General features: G+C 38.9%; 2 protein-coding genes across 2 annotated transcripts in view; one reads left to right on the forward strand and one right to left on the reverse strand.

Annotated features, from left to right (window-relative positions):
- LOC129247856 (solute carrier organic anion transporter family member 4A1) overlaps positions 1–10,641 on the forward strand; it is a 38,136-nt gene extending 27,495 nt beyond the window's left edge. The window contains exons 4-7 of the mRNA XM_054887210.1: positions 1,128–1,230; positions 5,664–6,623; positions 10,031–10,225; positions 10,330–10,641. Coding sequence (XP_054743185.1) covers positions 1,128–1,230; positions 5,664–6,623; positions 10,031–10,225; positions 10,330–10,498 — 1,427 coding nt within the window. The 3' untranslated portion in view covers positions 10,499–10,641. The remainder of the gene's footprint in view (positions 1–1,127; positions 1,231–5,663; positions 6,624–10,030; positions 10,226–10,329) is intronic.
- Positions 10,642–15,155: 4,514 nt separating this feature from the next.
- Positions 15,156–16,833, reverse strand: LOC129249139 (uncharacterized). The gene is made up of 3 exons (XM_054888792.1): positions 16,387–16,833; positions 16,158–16,326; positions 15,156–16,080 (listed from the first exon to the last, which is right to left on the reverse strand). Exons 1-3 carry the CDS (start codon positions 16,480–16,482, stop codon positions 15,374–15,376), a joined length of 972 nt encoding a protein of 323 aa, XP_054744767.1. The 5' UTR covers positions 16,483–16,833; the 3' UTR covers positions 15,156–15,373.
- Positions 16,834–26,239: the final 9,406 nt, after the last annotated feature.

Below are 26,239 nucleotides of genomic sequence, written 5' to 3' on the forward strand. Positions count from 1 at the left end.
GAGAAGCCTTTTCATGACAGAAATACACTCGGAGGTTTGCCATTAACTGCCGAGGGACGACCGGAGCTCTCTTTTCTCCATTCCACAAGTTTTAGGACTACTAAACACCAAATATTACTAATGTGAGGACTACAGTTACTATTAGGTGCTACTGAAGAGATTTTGGCTGAAATCAACAAGCTCGCACTTTCCTCTTTCTCTTGCTAACAAACATCAATTAGTATTACCAGTTAATGCCAAGTCCCTCTCCACCCCTTATTTGCGGTGCGTAGAAGGCTCTTCTTATCCGTTACCACCACTAGTTGGTATCCTATCTAAAACTTTCTCGGCTGTATCGAGTCACCAGCAAAACCGTTGAATCTCAGTTCGCTGCTTTAATTAGATATTTCCCTTATACAGTGCAATATTCAATCATCTACAGTAGTTTCCCTCGCAAACGCTCAAGTATTCACTTGACAAAGGCTGTTCGTAAATTCGTATCCAAGCCCCAATAGTCTGGAACCCTATTACGGATGAGCCAATGCTCGGCGATCGGATCCATCAATAGCCTATAATGTAAGAAGAAAGAGCTTAGCGCAATAATAGGACATGTCTTGAGTACTTAATCTGCTCAGATCGAATTATCTCAATATGAAGTATTCTAAATTTAACTGCCTCTAAGCATCGTAAGTGGCTGCCGTAGCCGAATGGGTTGGTGCGTGACTACCATTCGGAAGCATTTTCTAATAGCGGTCACCTCCGGCAGACGATGGCAATCCTCCTAGAGTATTTCTGCCATGAAAAACCTTCTCATAAACAACATTTGCAATTCGGAGGCGGCATAAAACTGTAGACCCCTCCATCTCTGAAGCATAGGACACACATCTCAAATAGAAGCAGGAGTTCGGCCCAACACCCCACAAAGGGTAAAGCGTAAAGTATGTATTTATATAAAAATATAAGCACTGTATGATAATCAGCATAATTTCTAACATAAACTTCTTGGGGCAGCTGCACTTTTCTGCTATAATTGGTTTTATAATTTTATAGCTGGTTGGGTGATAAATAGTCTCCACCGCTCCTTTGTAAAATTTTGTAATGACCTAACAAAGTTTAGCACAATAATTGTTGTAATAATTCATTTTCAGGTATCTACTACACCATGGCGATAATTGGGCCGGCTGTTGGTTATGTGCTCGGCGGGCAGCTTTTACTGATTTATACCGAATTCATGACTATGGATGCCTCTGAGTAAGTGAAGAAAACCACATGTAAATGCGTGAAAATAGGGGAAAAAGAAGTTTTAAATAACTGTCAAAGAATAGAGCGTATTTTTTGTTTGTTTGTATGGCCGCCACCGATAAGCAAAATGTCGCGTTGAGAAACTGTTGATTGGATGCTGCATGCGGGGAGTGTATTGCCGCACTGGCTACAGGTGTTTACCGTTAGCGGATGTTGGCACGTTACTACACTCTGCCAGGTCGTTTCCATGTCATAATAAATCCTTTTGAAGCGCCCAACACCGGCAGTCGTAGCGACTTTGTCGCCAGGGAGTCATAAAACAAATTTTCTGCTGTCAACAGTGTTGTTTATGCGCTTTGAGCGCTGCCGGAGTAGGGGTTCATAAGCTGCGACGTGTTACTGAGACTGCTAAATGTTGCGCGGGCGGATAGCGGCTCATCCCTTATTTATTGCCAAGGTGATGTAGAAAGACATTCAAGCGCGTAAGCTTTTTTTTAAGAAATTATGGATGTACCTATATTCAGAAAAGAAAAATTAGATAAATACTTATAGAAGTAATAATGCAGCGCATAGGTGATGATATTTAAATGCGCGAATAGGTATTCGTGCGGTTTAGTTGTTTCTACTTTTTGCCAAATTTGATTCGAAATTTTGCATTTCGCATTCTCACTTAAACGTAATTTAAAGTTTGTGGGACGGATTTGAGTATTGTATTCCTTTTAGCTCGAAGAGCACATACTATGGCTTGCGCATTTAAGAGAAGGTAGTGGAAATTAGTTGTAGGAAACATTCATTTTGCTTTTAGTGTTTTATTAATAAAGAGTTGCACAAAAAGAAGAAATAGAACAACTATGCGCACCTTCCGGAAAAAAAATTTACAACATTTTAATTAAAGGTGGAACAGATTTGACACATCTTTTACAAATTTAGATTTTAAAACAAGGTGGCGTAATCTGGATGCACTGGGTATGGGAATAAGTTTCCGTCCGTTACGAAATTGTTTCCGTCCAAAGTTACGAATTATTGAAGCAATTAAATAATACATGCTATTCTGTGAAGTATGTGCCACGAGAGAACGTAGGTTCGAATCTCGTTGAAAGACCAAAATAAAGAAAAAGTTTTTTCTGCCACGAAAAATCTCCTTATAAAACCACTAGCCGTTCGGAGACGGCTTGAAACTGTAGGTCCCTCCATTTGTGGAACAACATCCAGACGCACACCACAAATAGGAGGAGGAGCTCGGCCAAACACCCAAAAAGGGTGTATGCGACAATTATATACAATACATATATATATGTGCCATTGGAAGCTACAACTTTAGGCCCCCTTTCAGGCTGCATACGGATTCCTCGGAGGAAACATTTGAGTTCTTTTGACTCGATCCATTCATTGAGCCAGTTCGCGATGCTCTCGTAAGAAGTGAGCCGCACTCCAATAAGAGCTGACTGCATTGATCGGAACAGATGGTAATCCGAAGGTGCAATGTCTTGGAAATACGGCGGGGGCTTAAGATTTCCCAATTCAGTCCCTCTGGACCGATTTAGCAACGTGTGGTCTGACTTTGTTATGCAGTAAAATCAGTTTGTCATATCTACCGTCCCATTCCGGCTGTTTTTCTTTGAGAGCTCGACTCAAACGCATTAGCTGCAGTCGGTAACGACGCTTTAGGGTTATCATAATAGATCCATTGTTCATCGCCAGTTACGATGCGATACAGGAAACCTTTTCTTTTCTGCCGTTCAAGAAGCATCTCACACGATACCAAACGTCTCTCGATATCCCTCTCCTTCAATTGATGTAGCACACACTTACCTGTTTTCTGGGCCATTCCCATTGCGTGCAATTCTTTAGACATATCACTAAGGTTTCACCATGCGTCTTCATCCAACAATTGTTGTAGTTGAGTATCTTCGATTGTTTTCGGTGTCCCTTCGCGATCTTTATCACTCACGTCGAAATAGCCACTTTGGAACGTCGAAATTGCCACTTTGGAACGTCGAAATTGCCACTCTTTACAAGTTGTATTTGATGGGGCGTGATTACCTTTAGGGGGTCTTCTGGTCTCGAGGCCCTGAAATGAAGGGGTTTTTTGGGGATTGATTGTGACAAATCCTGTGAATATTTTAAAAAAATTTTTGTTTTATTTTAAAGGTACATGTCTTGGCTTTTAAAAAATGGTTTTGACTTTGAAAAAAATTAACACTCGCGACCTTGAAATGGCGCTGAAGAAGTCCACCTCCAAACGAAACAGGTCTCCATTTTGGTCACGGTTTTTCCACCTGGGTAATCAGAAAGCAAAAATTAGATATGCGTTGTCTTCAGAGTTGCCCTGGTTAAGTTTTCCCGTGACAGATTTTTTTTTTTTAATTTTTTTCAAAAGTTATGCAACAATTTGCAAAAAAAATTTTTTTTTGCTCATTTTTTGAACTTTAAAAGGTTATAAAAATGGAATGAAAAAAAATTTCAAAAATCGTACACGGGGAAACTTAGCGGTAAGTTTTCCGAACCTTTTAAGACCAAAACCATTGAAATCGGAGTATAACTACTATGAAAAGTGTGACCAAAATGCTTAAAAAACCCGATTTTCGGGGAAACGCGTTTAAAGATAAAGTTTATGATAAAAACGGCCGGAGGAGGATACACTTCGGTGCCCAGAAAAATGTGAAAAAATGCGATTTTCAAAAAATCCTTTCTGTGGCGTATTCTCGCATACACATACAACAAAATTATGCAAAAAAAAATCGATTTTTTTTCGCTGGAGACCAGAAGACCCCCTTAAATATTGATTAATACAGGTTTCAGCTGCACTTTCCTTTAAAAGTTAATAATGAAGCATGACTTCCCGCAAATGCTGTTTTTTCGGGACTAACGGAGACATTTTTGACGTAAGATAGAAAATGATCTTTACACTTCAAACGAATGTCAACTACTGCATTCGAGACCTCACTTATACACCTTCAAATCACCGGTATATTACTAGAGCGAACACAAAAGTAGTATCAGCAACGACACCTCTTTTATGAGGGTCCTGCCAATTTTGACATATGGTTGCCTAGTTTGGTGGGTAACTCTTCGGAAGGGCTATAACACCACCAAATTAGAGAGAGTGGAGAAGACTGCATGTATCGACATCACGGCGGTGTATAGAACATGCGCCACCGCCGCTCTCAACGTCATTCTGCATTTACTTCCCGTTGATCTTCAAGTTCAATTCATTGCTGCTCATACCGCTATTAAGTCGCTTTTGGAGGAAATCTCCTGTAGGACTTGGTAGCATTTTGAGGCAGATTTCACCTTTCTTCTCTGTACTTCGTAAATATCTCTCCATCCGCTATCCTTCCAAGCCTACCTGATTGGAAGGAGGTGAGAGTTTGCACGGGAGAGTCTGTTATCTCCGACGGATCTGAAGTGGGAGCGGAGTCTAAATGAGTCAATATTTCAGTCTCCTCCTGTAGTCTATTTCAAGCAGAGGCCTTTGCGATCCTCTAGGCATCGTGTGCTATCTCAAAAACACTTTGGTCTTAATATGACAGAAGCAGGACGCTTAAAGAGCTGGGGATCTCCCGCCATTCAATTTTCAAACTCATAGCGGTGTTCACCGGTCACTGGGTGATCGGAACGCATGCGGAGAAGCTTGATTGGAGAAGCTGTGGGGCTTCTGTAGAGAAAGGGACTGTTGAGCCCTTTGCTTTCAAATGTCCGGGTTTGGCGGCTAGACACTTGAGGTTCCTTAGTGTACCTTTGGGGGATAGGCTGAGTCTTTTCTCTCCTTCATTACATCAAAAGCACTGGATGGCGCTGTAGATGGTTTTCCTTCCTATACGTTTTGTAATCTTTCGCAGAGTTATCTACATTCAAACGGCACTCTAATACTACTTGCAGTGAACCCGTGGTACTCTTGCCATCTAATCTAGGTGCCGTAAAATTAATCATTAATTTTGTTTTTTTAATAACTTTTTAATTTTTTGAGTTATGGAAATCTATATTTGATGCTTCATGTGTACTGTGGGTTTGAAACACAAAGCCATCCGGCTATAGCGGCTAAAAAAAAGGACGAATATCGATTTTTTATAGTATCCAGTGCGTATACTTTACTTCATTGGGGGAAAATTCATCATGTCTTTTACATAGAAGTTCTACTATTTTTTTTGCGAGAAAAATTAAGTTGAAAAGTAAAAAAAAATGTCTAGTAACTGTATCTATCCTCTCTCGTTGGTATGTACATTAATATCAAAAAGTGAATATAAGAATTTAAAACTATTTTACGAAAATTTGCTTCTTTTAAAACTGAAATTGATGAACATTACTACCTAAATTTTATACTTTCACGTGCGTGCTATTGTATTTTCGCTGAATAGTACAAGTTATGTCGTCATAAATAATTTTAAAATATATAAATACATATCCACATGTAAATTAATTTATATTCTCATTTTCAACAGCTTGGGCCTTACGAGCTCCAGTAAAGTTTGGATTGGCGCCTGGTGGATCGGTTTCGTTTTTGCTGCCGCCGCTTGCGTTCTGCTCTCCATACCGATTTTCGGTTACCCAAGTTCATTACCGGGAGCCGAGCAACTGCAACAGCAAAAGGTGTCGGAGGCCTACAATGGCGATAGTAATAAGATTGAGCAGCCCTTCACCAAATTAAAAGAACTGCCAAACGCACTAATTTCATTGCTGAAGAATCCAACATTTTTCTGTTTGAATTTGGCTGGTGCGACAGAGGGATTGGTGATCGCTGGTTTTGCCGCTTTCTTGCCCAAACAAATCGAGAATCAGTTCAGTATTTCGCCAGTTTGGTCGGCTCTCTTGATGGGACTCATCACAGTGCCTGCCGGTGGTGGTGGTACATTTCTGGGTGGTTATCTGATCAAAAAATGGAATTTAACCTGCTCACAAATAATAAAAATGTGTTTAATAATGACAATGATTTCGGCGTGTTTTACATCTTGCTTTCTGCTTTCGTGCCCCAATTTGGATTTCGCCGGTGTGACTACACCTTATCGCGAAGTAAGTTTGCACAACGTAAATGAGGAACGGCAGCAAAATCTGACTGATGGCGTTGAAAGGTCTTATCTGGGTACGGAGCTCCAAGCGCAATGTAACTTCGAGTGTGGATGCAAGAAGTTGAATTATGAACCGATTTGTGGCGCCGATGGTGTGCTCTACTATAGTCCGTGCTTTGCGGGCTGTGGAGAGGAATACAACAGGAACCACATAAAAACTTACTCGAATTGTTCGTGCATCGATAAGAAAGCGTTTAGAGCAGCTGATATGCCGGACGCTACCAACACGATGTGCGAGTCTACATGCCAGTATTTGCCATATTTTGTGGGCTTATGTTTTGTGCTGATGCTGTTCACATTTTTATCGACCATGCCAGCATTGTCGGCTACTTTAAGGTAATTTTTGTTTTAATTTTAATTTTGTTTTTGTTTTAACTAAATTTATTTATTTTTATTTTGTTTCGTTCTATTATTGTTTTGTATTTAGTTTAATTCTTTTTATTTTATTTTATGACATATTAATTTATTTTATAAACAAATTTTTTAATTAAATTTTTTTTACTTTAAATTAATTTAATTTAATTTAAAATTTTAATTTAATATAATTTTTTTCTATTTTATTTTTTATTTAATTTAGTTTAATTTTCTTTAATTCTATTTTATTTTGTTTTTTAATTTATTTAATTTAATATAATTTTATTCTATTCTGTTTTTTCATTAACTTAATTTTTTCACTTTAATTTAGTATAGTTTCTTTACACTATTAAAATAATTTAATTTAATTACATTATTTAACTAATTTAATTTAATTTTATTTTATTTTCTTTTCTTTTATTTTTTAATTTGAAATAATTTTATTCTACAATATTTTATTTTTTTAATTAATTTAACTTTTTTACTTTAATTTAATTTGGTTGGGTTGGTTGGTTTAAGGGTGACCCCGCATCGGAGTGCCACATAGACCGCAAGTTGGGTCCGTTGTGTTGCCCTAGAGCTCATTATGTTATATGATTTCCCCACCTAACCGAGATTTTTATTGTAGATTTTGGTCAAAGATATTAATTCGTTTCGAGAATTTGATGAGAGATTCGATTTTCAGGTTCGAGAGTACTGAAAGATTGTCAATTGTTGGAGAGCCAAGAAGAGCGAGTCGACTTCTGGCTAGACCGGGACAACTGCACAGCAAATGTCTGCTCGATACTTCCTCATCTTCGTCCTCGCAGTATCTGCACAGGTCGTTTTGAGGAACCCCGAGCCGACGTGCGTGAGTGCCCAAAAGGCAGTGGCCGGTGATAAGAGATATTATATGCCTTAGTTCGTGTTTCGAAAGACTTATAAGGGTTTTTGTCTGTTTCAGATTGTAGGATGGCCAGATTTGTCTGGTCGTAACGCAAGTAGTTTCCACTCGCCACCTCCGATCAGCAATGCTGTGAAATTCTCGATCAATGAGCAATTTACATGTTGAGAGCGGAATGTGGATTGTGGGTAAGTTACTAACATTTGATTGCGCAGCTCCAGCTCTTGCGAGCTCATCAGCTTTGCAGTTACCTTCGAATCCACTATGACCTGGTATCCAGATAACTTGGACAGAATTCTGAACACTTATCTCGTTAAGAGATAAGAGACAGGATCGAACCACATCTGAGTGGGTATAAGAGGAGCTGAGTGCTCGAACGGCCGCTTGACTGTCGGTGAAAAAGCGGATATCCTCTAGTGATATTCTATTTTCTAAGAGAGTTTTCGCAGCATACCAGATAGCGCATACTTCCGCTTGGAATACGCTACAGTAGTCGGGTAATCTAAATGATAGATTGATGTGAGGGGAATTGGAAAAGATTCCAAATCCCACTTTGCCGTCTTGTTTTGAACCATCTGTATATATAATCAGAGGGCCATCGATTTCGGTTAGATTTGTATTCCATTTTTCCCTAGTTGGGAGTGAACAGGAGAATAGCAAGGGTGGTGATGGAAGACTTACATGATAGTCTATGTCGGAAGAGATAACAGTGTTCCTGTTCAGTATGGCCGAATGGCCAAGATACTTATTCCATTTCGATATAGCACTCATGCGTGTCGCTGCTTTCGCTGCAATCGCTTTGCCAGCCAGATCGATAGGGAGCAAGTGAAGCAACGTGTTTAGAGCCTTAGTAGGTGTTGTACTTAAACATCCTGTTATCAGGAGGCAGGCTGTTCTTTGGACTCGATCAATTGTGGCTACTCTACACCGTTTTTCGAGTGCTGTCCACCATACAACCACACCGTAGAAGAGTATCGGTTTGATGATCGAGGTATATATCCAATAAATGATCCGAGGTGAAAAACCCCAGGTTTTGCCTATAGCTTTCTTACAAGTATAAAGAGCTATGAAAGCTTTTTTACATCTGTTTTCGATGTTCAATTTCCAACTCAACTTCCTATCTAGAATAACTCCTAGATATTTAGCTGAATCAGATAGAAGTAATGATTCCCCTTTTAAAGTTATTGTTTGCAGTGGAGGAGATTGTTGTTTCCTATTGAAGAGAACAAGATCTGTCTTTGCTGGATTCGCATTTAGTCCGCATTCGGTGCACTATTTTGACAGAATATTGATTAAGCGTTGCATGAGCTCAGTGAGGGTATTCAGGTGTTTGCCTGACACGCAGAGAGCAATATCATCTGCATAGGCTACAACCTTGCAGCCTGCTTTTTCGAGATTTCGAAGCAAACTGTTTACAGCGAGATTCCAGAGAAGGGGTGAAAGTACTCCGCCTTGAGGACAAAATAGCGTTGGGTTAAATATTATTAAAAGCACCTTTTATGTCCATAAATGCGACAAGAGAGTACTCTTTATTGTGAAGGGAAGTTTCCACTGTTTGCATCAGTGAATGAAGTGCCGTTTCAGTCGATTTCAGAGATCAACTTAGTATCAAGTTGGGTTTTGATTTGTTCATCTAAGACTTTTTCAAAAGCCTTTAAGCAAAAAGAGGTTAGGCTAATGGGCCTGAAGTCGTTTGGTTTGCAGTGTGAATGCTTCCCCATTTTCGGAATGAATACTACCTTTGATTTCTTCCAAATTGTCGGAAGGTAAGAGAGATTTAAACACTTGTTAAAGATCCTTGTTAACCAAGGCAGTAGAATTTCCAGTCCTTCTTGAAGTTCTGCTGGAATGATGTTGTCAGGACCTGGTGATTTAAATTTTTTTTAGTTTCTTTACTTTATTTAACTCATTTGATTTAATTTAATTTTGTTCTATTTTTTTATTTTCTTTTATTCTATTTAATTTATTTTTTTAATTAATTTAATTTAATTTCTTTACTTTATTTAATTAATTTAATTTCTTTTACTTTAATATAATTTAATTTTATTTTATGTTGTTTTTCCTGTTTTAATATAATTTCATTTAATTTTCATTTAATATAAACTAATTTTATTTACCTTTTATTTTTGTTTTTGTCTCTTTTAATATAATTTAATTTTATCCTATTTGATTATATTTTTATTTTTTACCTTATTTAGTATACTTTAATTTAATTTTATTTACCTTTAATTTAATTTTTTTTAATAATTTAATTTTATTTTATTTTATTCTGTTTTATTTTAATTTTTTACCTATTTTAATAATTTAATTTAATTTTATGCTATTTTATTTCATGTAATTTTTTTAATTGTTTACCTTATTCAATATAATATAATTTTATTTTATTTTTTTACCTCATTTTTAATAATTTACTTCAATTTAATTTAATTTTCTTAAACTTATTTTAATTTTATTCCTTTTCTACTAATCTATACATTCATATGTATTTGTATGACTATACGCACAGGTGTGTTCACGACGACCAGCGTTCCTTTGCTCTGGGCATTCAATGGATAAAAGTTCGCCTGCTGGGCACTATACCAGCACCGATGATATTTGGCACCCTCATCGATGACTCGTGTATTCTTTGGCAAGAAACTTGTGATCTAGACGGAGATGGAGTTGGTGCTTGTCTTGTCTATGACAATAACAACATGAGCAAGTAAGTTAAAGTAGCTTAACAATATTATTATATTTACTTTTATTAAATTAATAAATATTAATATAAATATAAATATAAATAAATATTATATTCATTCTTCACAGGTACATGTGGCTACTGGCACTGGTGGGTAAAACTCTCTCTGTTATATTTTTCTTTGGCGCCTTTTGGTTTTACATTCCACCGAAACAGTCAGCTGTTAACAGCGATAACATACAGCCTGTAAATAACAGCACTGACATCAAGATTGTGGCCAATGTAGACGCCGACTGAATTGTACTGCTAATAAACATGCGCAAAAATATACATTTCGATGGATATATACATGTAGGCATATGTTCTTGTTTAGAAGGAACCCTCAAAACAAAAGAGAAGTAGTTTTTAATCTCCCTCTCACATGCAAGTACGTACTCGGAGAAGCATGAAATGTAAACAAAATATGAAACAGGTGGTTGAATGCATAGCCATGCATGTTTGAGTGCGTACATGTATGCATGTGCAGCGAAACACATGTGCTGCCAGCTGATTACAGTTAAGGAGAAAAATAATGAATTTTAATACTTATATGTAATATTTAATGTCTGTAGATTTTTATATTAACAAACATAACCATTTGCCATCAGTAGTTTTTAATATCTGGATATAAATAAGTGTGAAAATAAATCGAATTGTTGATTAATTCAATAAAAAGAATTTGTCATTTTTATATCAAAAGAAAAGAAACGGTGAATGCCACTTATCTGCAGAATGGTTCAAAGAATGGGTAACCTTTTTGACAATAATGGTTTTTGGCCAATGTTTTTAAAAATTTGTACGTACTTACGTTCTTTAAAGTATTTAAGTCAAGGGATTAAAGTACATTCACAAAATTGTACGCACTGCTTCGTTTTTTATATGTATTTAAAGTTTAAAACGGTGAAGCAATCAGTTTATTAACGATAGATCAGGTTATGACCGATACCTTACTGTTACGATAATAGGACAATATAAGGATTCATTACGAATACTGGAGAAGTGTGGATAGTTTTGGGTATGGGAATAAGTTTCCGCCCTCGTAAAAGAAGTGTCGCTACTGATATTATTTTTGTGTTCGCTCTAGTAATATACCGGTGATTTGAAGGTGTATAAGTGAGGTCTCGATTGCAGTAGTTGACATTCGTTTGAAGTGTAAAGATCATTTTCTATCTTACGTCAAAAATGTCTCCGTTCGTCCTGAAAAACCAACATTTGCGGGAAGTCAAGCTTCATTACTACCTTTTAAAAAAAATGCAACTGAAACGTGTAGTATAATAATCATTTTAAGGTAATAACGTTCCATCAATTACAATTTGTAAAGAGTGATTTCGACGCTTCCAAAGTGGCGATTTCGACGTGAGTGATAAAAATCGCGAAGGGGCACCGAAAAAATTCGAAGATACTCAACTACAACAACTATTGGATGAAGATGCATGTGGAACCCTTGAGGAGGTATCTAAAGAGTTGGATGTTGATGATCAACCGTCGATAAACGTTTGCACGCGATGGGAATAGAACAAGAAAACAGGTAACTTAGTGCCACATCAATTGAAGGAGAGACGTTTGGTGGTGTATGAGATGCTCCTTGAACGGCAGAAAAGAAAAGATTTTCTGCTACGCAGCGTCACTGGCGATAAAAAATGAACCCATTATGATATCCCAAAGCATCGAAAATGTTGGAGCCTGCCAGGTGAACCAGGTCTATCGACAGCGAAAAAAATGCGACTGCACACTAGCTCCCCCCTGATCACCAGGGACGGCTACAACGTGCACAGAAAGGATCGCGAGCGGTACTACGGTGGTGGCCTAGCGTTTATAGTCCACCATACAGTGCAGTATTGTCTCATCGATGAAGGCATCGACCGCAGGCACAGCACCTCAGAATATCAAGGGATAGCTGTCCGGTCGGGCGATGCTGAGCTCGAAATTTATAATAATATTTACATACATATTTGGTGTGCTCATCAGGAGTGAAAACCGATTGGTAGTAGGTCACTTTAATGCGCATCACGATGTTGGGCAAATGATCGTATGGGACAGCTATAGGCAGAGCAGATAGACGATTCGACATTCTGCACTGTAAACGACGACCCCTCACTTGGGTAGTGGGTAATTGCAGCAGCTCGCTTAACATCATTTTTGCTAGCACAGGTCTGGCGACCTATGCTATCGCTTGCGTTAGACGACTTGCCCATTATCATCTCGATCGAGAAACCTGCCGACTCTGTTTCCGCGGATCACCGGTCATACATCAACTTTAACAAAGCTGATTGGACTAGATTCGCGGAATTTACTAAAGACATCTTCGCCGTTCTCCCCATTCCCACCAATGTGGCCGCAGGCGAACGCGGATTCCGCGAAGTGAGCACAGCCGCCGCGGTTCACTTTATACCCACTGGAAGGATCAGGGACATACGTCCCAATTTCCCAGCTGAAGCAGCTGTGCTGGCGAATGACCGTGATCTCCTACGCTAGGCCGATCCCAGGGATCTTCGGATAAAGGATATCAATTCTGAGATTCGGCAACTCGTAACCCGATATAAGCAGACTAAATGGGAAGAGCATCTGAAGTCCTGCAACTTCACCTCTGGTGTGAGCAAGCTCTGGTCCACCGTAAGGTCAATGTCGAACCCGACGAAGCACAACGACACGGTGGATATCACCTTCAACGGTCGTGCTTCGTCGGATCCGAAGAGATGCGCGAGCTATTTTAGCCGGCAATTTATTACGTACCCTCCGGCCGACAGATCCAAACGTAGTGCTACCAGACGGCTCCACAAACTGACATACAACAGTGCGCCACTTGCATCTCTCCTCCTCGGCTCCTTTTCCACCCTGGGACCGCGTTAACATATTTTCAAGGGGGAGCCGCGTTTATGAGTTTATGAGTGTTTGAGTCAGTGTTTTAGACAAACCGACGACAGGTACAGTTTGTCTAAAACAGTTGTTCTCCACTGTCCACCCGCTAGCAAAGGTACAAAAAAACTTACTAACAAACGAATAGACTATATTATAAACTATATTATTTATAAGGTTGTTTTGTTGTCGAATTATGACTTAGCTGGATTAAGTCCATTACGTAAGAAATAATCTAGCTGGCCTTGCTACCTAATTAATTAAATATTTTAATAGTATTGAATACTTCATCTATCTTTCTGCTCTACTGCTGCTGCCGTGGTTGTTGCTGCAGTTGCAACTGCTGCTGTCGTGTCTGGGCTTTCCTCTCACAGTTAATGCGGGAGACCTTACCTAACCTATTACAAAATACCTATACAAAAATAACGGCACAATAGCACATGACAAGTTTTGCTATAGCTGAATAAAAATGCGGAGCATTTTCTTACTGAAAATCGGTCTTAAATTCGCACTGGATATGAGTCAATTGCTCGCTATTTAGCGCTTTTTATAAGTTGATAAACGCAATAATCATATCATCAGCTTTTCTTCAAGCATATTTTTCACTTTTTATTAGCACTTCTGGAGTAATAAATTTTGATGCTTAATAAAAGGTTTAATAATAACTATTTATTATAATTTATAAATATTTATAATTATTAATTTTTTTTTTAATATTATTATTTATTATGTAATATTTATTTTAATTTATTTTTTACTGAGACGGCTCTTAAAACTACGGCTGTGAATGATTAACAGATTATTAAAAGCCAAAAATTTAGTATTTCATATATAGGAATTGCTGTCGATTTAAATTGTTTTTTTTTAAGCTCATGAAACTTACATACATGAACAGATCACATCAGACTGCTCAAAATTAGTTTCACTGAAAATTAAAAATTAACTGTTTATTCTTGAAGAGGTGCAAATTCCTTTCATCTAGCGAATTTTGAAAATATTGACATTTTAGTCGGCAAGTAAAGCATAAAAGTTCAATAATTTTTGCGTAGTGTGGAAATAAAATAAATAAATAATTGGCGCGTACACTTCTGTTAGGTGTTTGGCCGAGCTCCTCCTCCTATTTGTGGTGTGCGTCTTGATGTTGTTCCACAAATGGAGGGACCTACAGTTTCAAGCCGACTCCGAACGGCAGATATTTTTACGAGGAGCTTTTTCATGGCAGAAATACACTCGGAGGTTTGCCATTGCCTGCCGAGGGGCGACCGCTATTAGAAAAATGTTTTTATTAATTTTGCTTTCACCGAGATTCGAACCAACGACCTCTCAGTGAATTCCGAATGGTGATCACGCACCAACCCATTCGGCTCCGGCGGCTTGCTTCAACGTATTTAACAATAAATAATTTGATTACAGAAATTACTTCATTTGAAATCCACTAAACATCAGGAACTGTGTTTTTATAGTTCAGTAAACATATATTTATCGAGAAATTTAGTGTTATTTGAACTTAAGGGATTATATACAGTTAAAATTTTCAGCAATCGATTTTTTTTTATATTTATTTTTTCTTAATGTACATATATTTAAGAATACACACAGAAAATTTAATATCGTTCCGGTGAATATTTTCGAATTTGAATGCAAATTGGAAAAGGCGTTTGCTATCCTATGCAAAGTGCTTTTCAAACTTTAAACGCGTTTTTCTCAAAATGGTGATTTCAAAGTCAGTGACCAACATTATGTGTACACATTTTTAGATCAATAAATTTAAAATTTTTCTCAGAAAAAATTCTGGAAAATTCGCTTTTTCGGCCTTCTAACTGTTTATAACCCTTAACTGTTTTTCATTTGCGTCACTATGCATATATGTATTTTTTTTAATTTTTGATGAACAGAAGTTATGTACATTTGTGTATATACAGCAGCAACTGCGACATATCCTTATATTTTTTTATCTATTCTAAGGAAAATTGAAATTAATCCGCTTTCAAAATATGTCCTCATGAAATACTAACCTGCTTATTGCCGTCACAATGTTTACATTAAGGTTAGCTATATGCAAATTTTGTGATATATATTTTTTAAGGACTTCAACTCAAAATAAGCGATTCATATAAAAGTTATAAAATTCTTCTTAAGCTCAAACCGACGTAAAAGATTGGTGGCGCAGTTTAAATAAAGGAACAACCAGAACCGTTTGCTTATACAATTTACATATGCATATATATGTACGTATATGGGCAAATTTGTAAAAATTCCTGCTCAAGCGTTTCGTTATCAGAAATCTGCATGTAGATTACTTACAAATCGGCTTTGACCTTTATATTTCAAACTGAGTTCATATTTCGCTATACGTTCATTTTTTTCCATTTCCATTATTCTAAGCTTTTCATTACTTTCAATTTCCATTCTTTTTAGTTCAAGCTCTTGCTGTTTTAACTCGTGTTCTGCTTTAAATTTCTCTTTGGTAAATGCAAATTCTTGTTCAAACTTATATTCTTCGAATTTAAGTCGTAAACGTTGCGTTTCATTCCGACCTTCTTGACTCTGACTTAGAGCAGATAGCGAATGTCTGAGCGACTCTTTTTTAAGTTTCTTTGCAACAAACAAAGCTTCCTCCACTGGCTTGTGCTCAGCTTCTGCCGCCTCTGTATCTGAAATTATGTGTTCATTTCTATCCACCTCTGGAACAAATGGGGAAGGTGCTAAAATTCGTTTATTTTCATCTTGTTCTGTATCTGCAGGAACTGATGCATTTGCAATATTACTTATGCTTACTACAGTTTCTTCATTCCAATTATTAGTTGTTTCTTTGTATTCTTCAAATACCTTTACTTCTTCTGTCAAATCAATATTTTCCTCCGACTCATCATAGCAATCCGCAAATGAGCCATTTGAATCCAAAATCTCAACTATTTCTCCTTTTTCTTCGCCAAATATCTTTAGTAAGCGGTAATAATTTGGACACAATTTTTTCACCTTATCTGAAATATTGATAAAGAAAGTTACAACATGCATACATATGTATGCACATATTTCTTGAGTAACTACTTTTGATTACCTTGGAAACGCTCAGCGCTCAACAACTTAGCGTCTGGCGAGTTCGTCCAAAGTCTCGCCTTAGTGAAAATTGTTCTTAAATGGCGAACTTTCCATTTTATCAAATCCCAGGTTGCATCAATGGGCGAAATTTTGAGGAATGCCTCATAGTAAATCCGTGCTGTTGGTTTCTGAAAATTTTCTGCATTTAGTATTGTGTGTGCACAAATAAAAAGTATTTGTGCTTATACCTCCAAATTTCCATATTGTATAATATAGTCAATAATTTTACTTATTTCATCTTGCGTCCACTTTTTAATTCTTTTTTGTTGCAATTTTCTCTTCATCTTTTACACAAATCAGCAACCAGAGCACAAGCAAATTTCAATGCAAATGCAAAATTGTAAGCTTTACAATATTGCCACTTTTTGGAAATGAGCCAATTACTTTGCAATTTATTTCCTTCGAAATTTCGGGCAGTTGGCAGCACAGATAATACAGTCAGGTGATTTGCATTTCAGTGCGAAATGACTCTTGCATTTAGTGCAAGCCAAGGTGAATTCACTTCACTAAAGTAACTGATTTTTTTTTTTCTTGCGATTTACTAGTTTGAATGTCAAAGTGGTCAGCTTCCTTGTTGCCGCTTATTTGTCTCTTTACTTTATTATTCAAATTGCAAAATACATGTAAATGTTGTTGGTGCTCTAGCTGCCTCACCTTCCACGATTTCGCCTTGCTGCATGCAGAGCAAAAATGATGCACGGCAGGAATGATGATAGAGTGAGTACTCAATTTGCTTTGGTTGTACTGCATATGTTTCAGAGTTGCATTTTGGTAAACTGAAATTTATTTAAACCATTGGTTTTCTTTTCTATGGGTTGCACTAATTGAAATGCGTTTATATACTAATCACAAAAAAAGGTAAAAAATGGTTAACCAAGACATACAGGGCTTAATTGAAAAGTAATGAGCCTTCCCGCGCGGAGCGTCTGCCAAGCGATCAACCGAATCGGCTGGTGCGGGAAAATGATCGTTGGACCTTCCCCTTCCACTAGAAACCGGCTCCAGTTCGTTAGCAACAGCGGTGCAGTTAACATCGCTCCGCGCGTGAAAGCTGTTTTAAAAGTGTGTTAGGATTTTGCAGTGGCGAAAATGCAGCGATCGTTAGAGCAACGTTACTCGATCAAATTTTGCGTAAAGCTAAAAAGTTTGTACCTCCAGAAAGCTCTGTAAACGCGGCATTTTACAAAAAAGTGCTCCTTCGGCTGAAAAACCGCGTCGCCCGGGTTCGGCCCCACCTCGTCAACAATTGGACCCTTCATCACGACAATGCGCCGGCGCACACCGCCTTCCTCTGCACCTCTGCATTTTCCAAGATGGGGGTTCCGGCGCTTCTCACCCTCCCTACAGCCCTGACCTGTCCCCTCTGGACTTCTTCTTGTTCCCGCGCCTGAAAAGAAAGTTGAAGGGGAGGCGTTTCGACTCCATCGAGGCGATCCAAAAAACTGTGGCAGCCGATTTGAACGCGATTCCAGCGGATGAGTTTAAAAAATGTTTCCGGCAATGGAAGGACAGCTACCAGCGGTGTATTGACGCTCAAGGGCCCTATTTTGAAGAATATTAGTTGTATAAGCCAAAAGGCTTAATAAAAATGCTTAAAAAAAATAAGGCTCATTACTTTTCAATCAAGCCCTGTATTACAGAAATTTTATGAAAAAACGTAACATTTATGGAAATATTATTGGAATTTTAAAACCGCAGTCGCTGTTCGATTTATAATGTGATCTTCTATAATTTCTGTTTCCGATAACACCATATTTTACGCCGATTCGACCGGCCCAAAGACGCCAACAGGAAATTGAAGAATTCCAGGAAGTAGCAAGAAAAATTTCCGACTTTATAAGGAGTTCCACAGCAAAGTAGAGTAATTGAGCAATCGACAAGCCCGTGGAGCTTACCAGTTGTTGGGGTTAAAAGGGAAAATGAAAGCGCCCGATTTTGTGTGGATTACAGAAAGCTGAATGGAGTTACGAAAAAAGACCATAGAAACCAAAGTAAACTATGGAGTTCCATAGCAAAGTGAAGTAATTGAGCCATCAACAAGCTCGTGGAGTTCACCTGTGGTGGGGGTTAAAAAGGAAGATGAAAACGCCCGGTTTTAAATGAGTTCACGAAAAAAACAGCTACCCGTTACCGCGGTGCGAAATGGTTTTCCTCGCTTGATCTAAAAAGTGCTTACTGGCAGGTGGAAATTGTGTATTGCGATCGCGAGAAGACGGACTACAGCATAGTGGCAGTTTTCTGTGATGTCATTCTGATTATGCAATGCACAAGCAACCTTTGAGCACTTGATGGAGCATGTACTGAGAGCGCCCCACAGGAAAATTTGTTTAGTCGATCTGGATGACATCATCATGACAGGTAAAAGTTTTAGCGATCATTTGAAAAATTTGGAAGAAATCATTCAGCACATTGACCCCGCGGGATTACGATCGAGTCCGGAGAAGTGTGCATTGTTTAACATATAACATATTTGAGTCACGTATCTTGGCGACAACTTAAGGCATCAAGACAGATGAGGTGAAAATAAAGGGAGTAAAAGATTGGCCACGACCATGAAATGTATACGAAGTTTCCTCGGACTGTGCACGTATTACCGTCCTCTTGTTTCTGGATTCCCGAATGTAGTCCGGAGTCGCCATAATCTCACGAAGAAGGATTGCGCTTTTGTATGGCATCTATGATGGCAGGGTGGTATTCCATTGCGAGCCAGACTCCAATAACCTGATATTCTTATTATTTTTGTGTCATGATTAAGTAACTCGTATGTAAAAAAAATGAATATTCCAATAAAACCGATATTTTTTTTTAATTTTATTCAGTTGCAAATATTTTTTTATGCCACATAAACTGAGCTGCCACGAACAAAGAGCTGCTACGTCCTAGTACACACCTGGATAGTTGGCGTATGTAAGACCGTAACCCCCGAATGCAACATCTACCAATTCTCCACCAGATACCAGTGGACCACCGGAACCACCCTGGTATGCGTCTTTGCCGGTGTCAGCAGCATAAATCATAGCTCCTTGCCTTTACTACCATAACCATAAGAACTCGAAGCGCACTTAGTCAAGCTGACTATGTTTAGATCAAAATATCTACTGCTATGGACTGGGTAGCTATGACGAATCGCATTTTAGAGTCGGACACAGCAGCAGAGCTGCCATTTGCAAGCGCCGAGGTAGCCAAACTAATTTAGCTTGACTTTCAGCCCTCTTCCCATATCTACTGCGTTCATGCGCATTCTGTTTTCTTTGCTAGCGATAGATTGCAATCATCGCTCCTGTTCGCATCTGGAGATGATCCTCAAACTACGAGATGAGCAAGGCACTTCGTGTGTATGGGATTTAAGATATGCAGCTAGGAGATCAACACTTGATATAGTACTTTTTCTTTCGACATTGGTAGTAGCGTAAAAGTAAATTCCTTTAAATATTAATATGAAGAGATATAGTGAGAAGAAATGATTAGAAATGAGAGTAAATGCTCAGCCGAAGAAGATTCAGATAGATTTGTAGCTACCATTTTGGGCCGATTAGGTGGAAACGGAAGTATACGAGACGGAAGTATCGTAGATGTTACGGTGACCCTCAAGAAATAGCCCAGATAGCACATTGTACAATAAATCTTCGGGTGCGATTACCCCACGAACTGCGCCAATTAAGGATAAGTCTTCACAGTATCGCATACAAGCTCTTATCAAGCGTACTTTGTGAAAGGCTGAAATCCCTCTCAACAAACTTGTTGGTCCTTATCAGTGCGGTTTCAAGCTTGGTAAATCTACCAGCAATCAGATTTTCACATTACGCCGAATCCTGGAGAAGACCCAAGAGAAGCAGATCGACAACCACTACCTTTTCGTCGATTACAAAGCTGCATTCGACCATGCCTGAATTTAGCACTCTCGCAAAGCTCATCCGGCTTTGCAGAATGACCCTAACAAACACTCCCAGCGCAGTGAGAATTTGTAAATATCCTTCTGAGCCATTCGAAAAGAAGCGGGGTTTCCTTATCATGCGACCTTTTCAATTCGATGATGGAGAAAATTAATCGTGCCGTTAGCATCGACATCGCCGGCACTATTTTCTATAAAAGTGTTGACAAGTCTAGTTTACTCAAGCGGCAGCCCTTGGTCGGGAAAAACCCGAGTCTTCCCGGTAACGTAGAACCGACTGCCATGGGAATGGTGTCATATTGCTCGCTTATGCTGATGATATTGACATTGTTGGCATTACTCAGCGGGCAGTCAATGCAACTTTGTCCAGTCTTGAAAAAGAATCCCATCGATTGAGTCTTGCAGTAAATGAGAGCAAGACAAAGTACTTTGTGTCAACAACCAAAGAGTCTACGCGTATTGGACAAGACGTTGCTTCTGAAAATTACGACTATACAAGGTATTTGTTTACCTAGGATCCAGCGATAGCACCAACAACAACTTAGCCCAGAGATCTAGCGCAGAATAACTCTTGCCAACAGGTGCTACTTTGGGCTGGGTAGGCAATTGAAAGCCAGAGGCCTCTCTCGATGCACGAAAAAAGCTTTGTTCTCACGATCTTAATGCATGGCCTGGACATTGACGTACACCGATGAATGGTTATTATGAGCTTTCGAGAGAAAAATTCTTCGCAAGATCTATGGTCCGATGATGTATATCGAATAAGATGGAACCACGAGCTAAACGATCGAACATCGATGTGGTGAAGCGCATTAAAATTCAGCGCCTGCGCTGGCTAGGTCCCGTTAAGCGAATGGAAAATAACGCTCTAGCAAAGAAGGTCCTCTTTTCGAAATGCACTGTTGGAAAAAAACGTGGTCCTCACTTACGTGGCCCTCTTAACACAATTCTTGGACTAAGACATACAGGGCTGGCGGTTATGTAGTTGCAAACAGCGTCGTTATAACATTTCCGAAGTAATAAAGTAACTCCTACTACAACCAAAACGATTCTACGTAGTGCATGAGCTGACTCCAAATGGAACATTGTATGTATGTAGATACGTTGCAAGAGACTATATGGCATTGCAAAAAGATAATAAACAAGTTTTTGTTACATTGCAGAACTTTTTGGGTATAACGATGAGCTTTTTTACCTTGGAGCACATGCACAAAATGTGTTTGTGTGAGTGTAATTTCTTATTTTGACTTTAAGTGCTAGCCAACCAGCGGAGTCCGCAAGCAGCACAATTAAGAGGCTCCAAGCGGTGCTCTTGCGGACTCTCTTTTCGTTTCATATCCGGAGCACTTTTACGAGGTGTTGCTGTGGGAGTCCATTTTCTCTTCGGCTTCGGAGGTCCCCTGCATTTGATTGGCTGGGATTAGCTGCTATGCAAGTAAAAGGAGGAAGATGGTGAGCAATTTCCGGATCGAGGTAAGAAGTGCGACCAGTATTTCACTCACGTGAAAATTTAACAACTCGGAATACGCGACGATCTCAAAGAACATATAAAAATGGTAAAATTGCGCAACGTAGCCCAGTGGTAGACATGATGGGATGATTCAAAAAAACGCAGGTGAACCCACCGCCTCATTACCAGAGTGACGAAATGGCTTAAAAGTAATGGCTTGTGGAAGTAGATTACTACTTTACCCAAATCCTGGGTAGTCAGGAATGTCCATGAAGAGACTCCATACTTTGAGCAGTGCGAGCCAGCAATCGATTTAAAAAATGAACAAAAAATACTTTTTTTTTATTTTAATAATTTAAAAAATGGCGCTGAAGTTGACCCTCCCGAAAAATTGGACCAGGACGGTGTTGACCATTTTGGCTCTTTTATTTATCTGAAACACAAAAACCAAAAAAATTATTAATCCGTATGACGGTAGATATGCCCCTTACTAGAACAAAAAAAAAAAAATGACAAAATGGCGCGGTTTTGAATTTGACACTCTAGAATTCGTTTTTTTCAATTTTTTAATAAAAATAATCATATGATTTTAGTACGGACGATAGCCATTGCTTTTGTGAACAACATATTAAAATTTCAGACAATTTGGTTGAATAGTTTATGTTTTTTTGACAAGACCAGGCCGAAAAAAGTCGTTTCGATGTAAATGAGTTTAAAGTTTGAGGTACAGGAGCGTGGACCGCTCTCTACCTAGTTAATGGGCTGTAGAAGCTATAATATTGGTGATTTTCGAATGAATATTCCACAGTATATTCTTAAGATACACCGGGCCCCCTTAAATTTAACCGTTTCCAATTAACTTTCTGTGCTCGCTTTTCCAAGACGTTATTGATCGCACTTCACTGGCCCGTATACTCTTAAGATATTATGCTCCAAATTAGATAACGCTGCTTTTATTTCGAGATCTTATCATGCAGTCCATATAAATCGAGTGGAGAATGTTCAAACTATTGTTCTGTGTTTCGCACTACATTCACTCAATTTCTTATACCCGAAACCATCATATGAATGTCACTGTCAATTGATTAGTACTTTGCCATTAAGTGACAGAGGTACTGTTCAGTCAGTATCATTTATCTTTGACCTTGCCCGGCTCGCGTTGGCTTTAGTAGGACATTATGCCTAAAGTGCTAATGCGCCACCTCATTAGAACGTTGTTTGACTTTAATTATCTGTCAACCTTTTTGGAGAAAGAGGTAATGCAAGTAAAAAATTACTTTCTTTCTTTCTTGCGATCCGGTCCTCTTCGCCAACGGACACGGTTTTGTGCTAGGGATCTTAGTTTGTTCCACGATAATCCAGGAGACTTCATTTCAGCTTCTGTTGAGCGCCCCCAGGTGGTACGTGTTGTGCCAATTCCTCTACCAGTTTGTTGAAATGGATTCCAGCGCTTGTTTAGCGACATTGTCGTCTTTTTCCTTATCGTGTGGCCAATCCATGCTAATTCCTTTTTTTGTTTTCTAATGCAACGTCGACCTGGTTATCTTACTACCAGCAACTCGGCGTTTGTTACTGTCCGCGGCCAGAAAATTCGCAAAATCCGACGAAGGCAGCGATTTATGAACCTTTGTAGGCGTATCGTAATCTTCGCAGTTACTTTCCAGGTGGTGCAACCATATAATAGAACGGATTTGTCATTCGAATTGAAGATGTGTAGCTTAGTGTGAAGGCTGATACTTTTGTTTTGCCACAATGGAGCGAGGACGCCTAAGATGATTTATCTTTGCTGATTCTACATATATTCGACATCCAACTCAGAGCCGCCATCCGCGGTGGCCATGCAGCCAAGGCAGCAGAATTGGTCAACGATTTCGAACTGTTGTGCACTCACTACAGTGGTTTCGACATGATGTCATGGTGATGCAACGCTTTCGTTTTTCCGATGTTGACTTTGAGGCCGGTTGGTTCCAACTTCCCCTGCATGGCTTGTGTCAGCAAGTTTAGGTCACATAGCTTGTATACGAGCAAATAGATGCCATCAGTGTATGCCAGGTATCTGAGGAATGTGCTGTTAACCTGCTATTGAATGCCTCTCTGTTGGTTTTCGTTGCTAAGGGCAGCGCTCAAGACGTCTTCGATGACATGAAGAAAGAGAACTGGTGACGGGATGTAGCTTTGTCGTACACCACTTAGTACAGTTTTCCTTATGGAGGACGTAGCAACTTGCGTCACTGTAGCTCTCCCTTATACGTGCAACAAGTTTTTTAAGGAATACCACTTCTCGTCAGCGCAGCCCAGATGGTCTCCCGCTTGACACTGTCAAATGCTTTTTGAAAGTCGATAAGTCAAGTCTACTATGTAGATTACACTTAAATTCACCACATTGCTCGATGACAATTCTGAGCCACTGCGAATACGGTCTTGGCAGGAGGTAATAGTTGCTTCCAGGTGGTGTTTTAGCCGGTTAAGAATTAGTTTAGCTACTGCGGGGAGCACGCAAATGCCCAGCACGCAAATACACATTGTCAGGGGAAAAGTTTATTATTCGTGATTTTCAATCTAAAGAAGGCAGAGTCCTTGTTTTTGCTACGCGGCGTAACATAGAATTTTAGGCTAGAAGTAGTATTTGGTTTGTGGACGGAACTTTTAAGGTTTTTTAGATTCTTTTCAGCATACTACATTTTATTTTCGCAATATCAGACTATTCCTTCTACCTTATTCCTATATTCTTACAACATTTTCATATTCCAACAATTTTCACGCAAGTTTTTACTGTAATGGAAAGTGTTCCTAAAAATCCGAGAATACCTACGGCTACACCCGAATATGTGATATCTCCTTTCGTTATCGCCCTACTTTCATCAAAAGAAACCGTGCGGTATACTATTGTTTTAGAGGCCATTGATGCTCCTAGAGATAACGGCATTGGAAATTTCAAACCACAGAAAATTATGGGAGATTTTGAGAAGGCCATTATAAATGCTTGTCCAGACATATATCCGGGAACTGATTATTCTGGTATCCAATGTAAAATCTCTCTTGCCATCAAGAGCTACTTTGGACTAAGTAGGCAATTGAGTAGTAAAGTCCTCTCTCGACGAACAAAACTAACACTCTACAAGACTCTCATCATGCCCGTCCTATCGTATGGCGCAGAAGCGTGGACGATGACAACATCCGATGAGGCGACGCTTGGAATGTTTGAGAGAAAGATTCTGCGTAAGATTTTTGGACCTTTGCACGTTGGCAACGTCGAATATCGCAGACGATGGAACGATGAGCTGTATGAGCTTTATGACGACATAGACATAGCGCAGTGAATAAAGATCCAGCGGCTACGTTGGCTGGGTCATGCCGTCCGAATGGATACAAACGCTCTGGCTCTGAAAGTATTCGATGAGGTACCAGCTGGTGGGAGTAGAGGAAGAGGAGGGCCTCCTCTGCGTTGGAAAGATCAGGTGGAGAAGACTTGGCTTCACTTGGTGTGTTTAATTGGCGCCGGTTAGCACGAGAAAGAAACGAATGGCGCGCTTTGTTAAACTCGGTCAAAATCGCGTAAGCGGTTATCGCTCCAATTAAGAAGAAGAAGAAAATTATTGCTTTTTACTATTGGTTGCTTCTATCACTTTTGCCAGTCTATCGGAAACTCCAAGCAGAAGAATTGCAGGAGCAATATAATAATCCTTTCAACAGATAAATACAAGTTTGGGCTTACACGCTCCTGGCTCTAGCCTTTGTTCCCGAGGCGGATGTCGCATTGACTTTGGAATTTGTGGAGGATGAAATACCATATAAGAACTCCTTACTATAGTCGACTTTTACGTCATCGGCATCATCCAGACTTATATTCAGCTTTAAAAGAATTCCAAAAAGAACATGCGGATGAAATTATGATAGCTGAACTTAGTTTGAGGCGATCTGTAAAAGCGGCACAAAAAAAAAAAAAATGCTTTAAATATAAAGAATACAATAATTGTGGCACTGTTTCCTCATATCTAACGTTATTGGCACACAATATTGCTTTTTGATGGACTCCATTTTGATACTTCGATTTACATAACATATATTATTAAAATTGCTTTTACTATTTATTATTATTTTTTAACTGTCGGGACTTGCATTTTTGGGATATTAGATTCGGGAAAAATATCTGTCGGGACACGACTTGTCGGGAAATAGGATTCGGGAAAAGATACGGGAATCCTTTTTTTTTGCTAGCTTTACTATAATTTTCGAGGGAAAGATTCTTGTTCCCAGACAGCTGTTATAATGGGAGACATAATTTCCGCAGAGATAACATTTTTGTAGAGCTCAGCAGGTATACCATCTATGCCGGCCGCCTTGCCTTTCGGTAATTGTTTTATTGTAGCAAAGATTTCACCCAGTTTTGGTGGTGATGTTTTTATTATCAAATCATATTTCGTAAATATTTGCTATTTTTGTTTTATTGTACGGGCGGCCGCCGTGGTCGAATGGGTTGGTGCGTGACTACCATTCGGAATTCAGAGAGAGAACGTCGGTTCGAATCTCGGTGAAAGATCAAAAATTAAGATAGAAATGTTTTTTCTAATAGCGGTCGCCCCTCGGCAGGTTTGCCATTGCCTGGCAAAACGAATTCTGATGCCCCCCAATTTGGGGGATGCCCCATTTTTGGCCTTTACATGAAAAAATCAGCCAAATGGCTATGTTTTTTCTTTAT

The sequence above is a fragment of the Anastrepha obliqua genome, chromosome 5, assembly GCF_027943255.1.
Source record: "Anastrepha obliqua isolate idAnaObli1 chromosome 5, idAnaObli1_1.0, whole genome shotgun sequence".
NCBI lineage: Eukaryota > Metazoa > Arthropoda > Insecta > Diptera > Tephritidae > Anastrepha > Anastrepha obliqua.

Coding starts and splice junctions, on each gene's coding strand:
- LOC129249139 (XM_054888792.1), bottom strand. CDS start 16,482: ATGAAGAGAAAATTGCAACAAAAAAGAATTAAAAAGTGGACGCAAGAT. Junction 16,327..16,386: donor TACAATATGGAAATTTGGAG/GTATAAGCACAA, acceptor GAAAATTTTCAG/AAACCAACAGCACGGATTTA. Junction 16,081..16,157: donor GAGCGCTGAGCGTTTCCAAG/GTAATCAAAAGT, acceptor TCAATATTTCAG/ATAAGGTGAAAAAATTGTGT.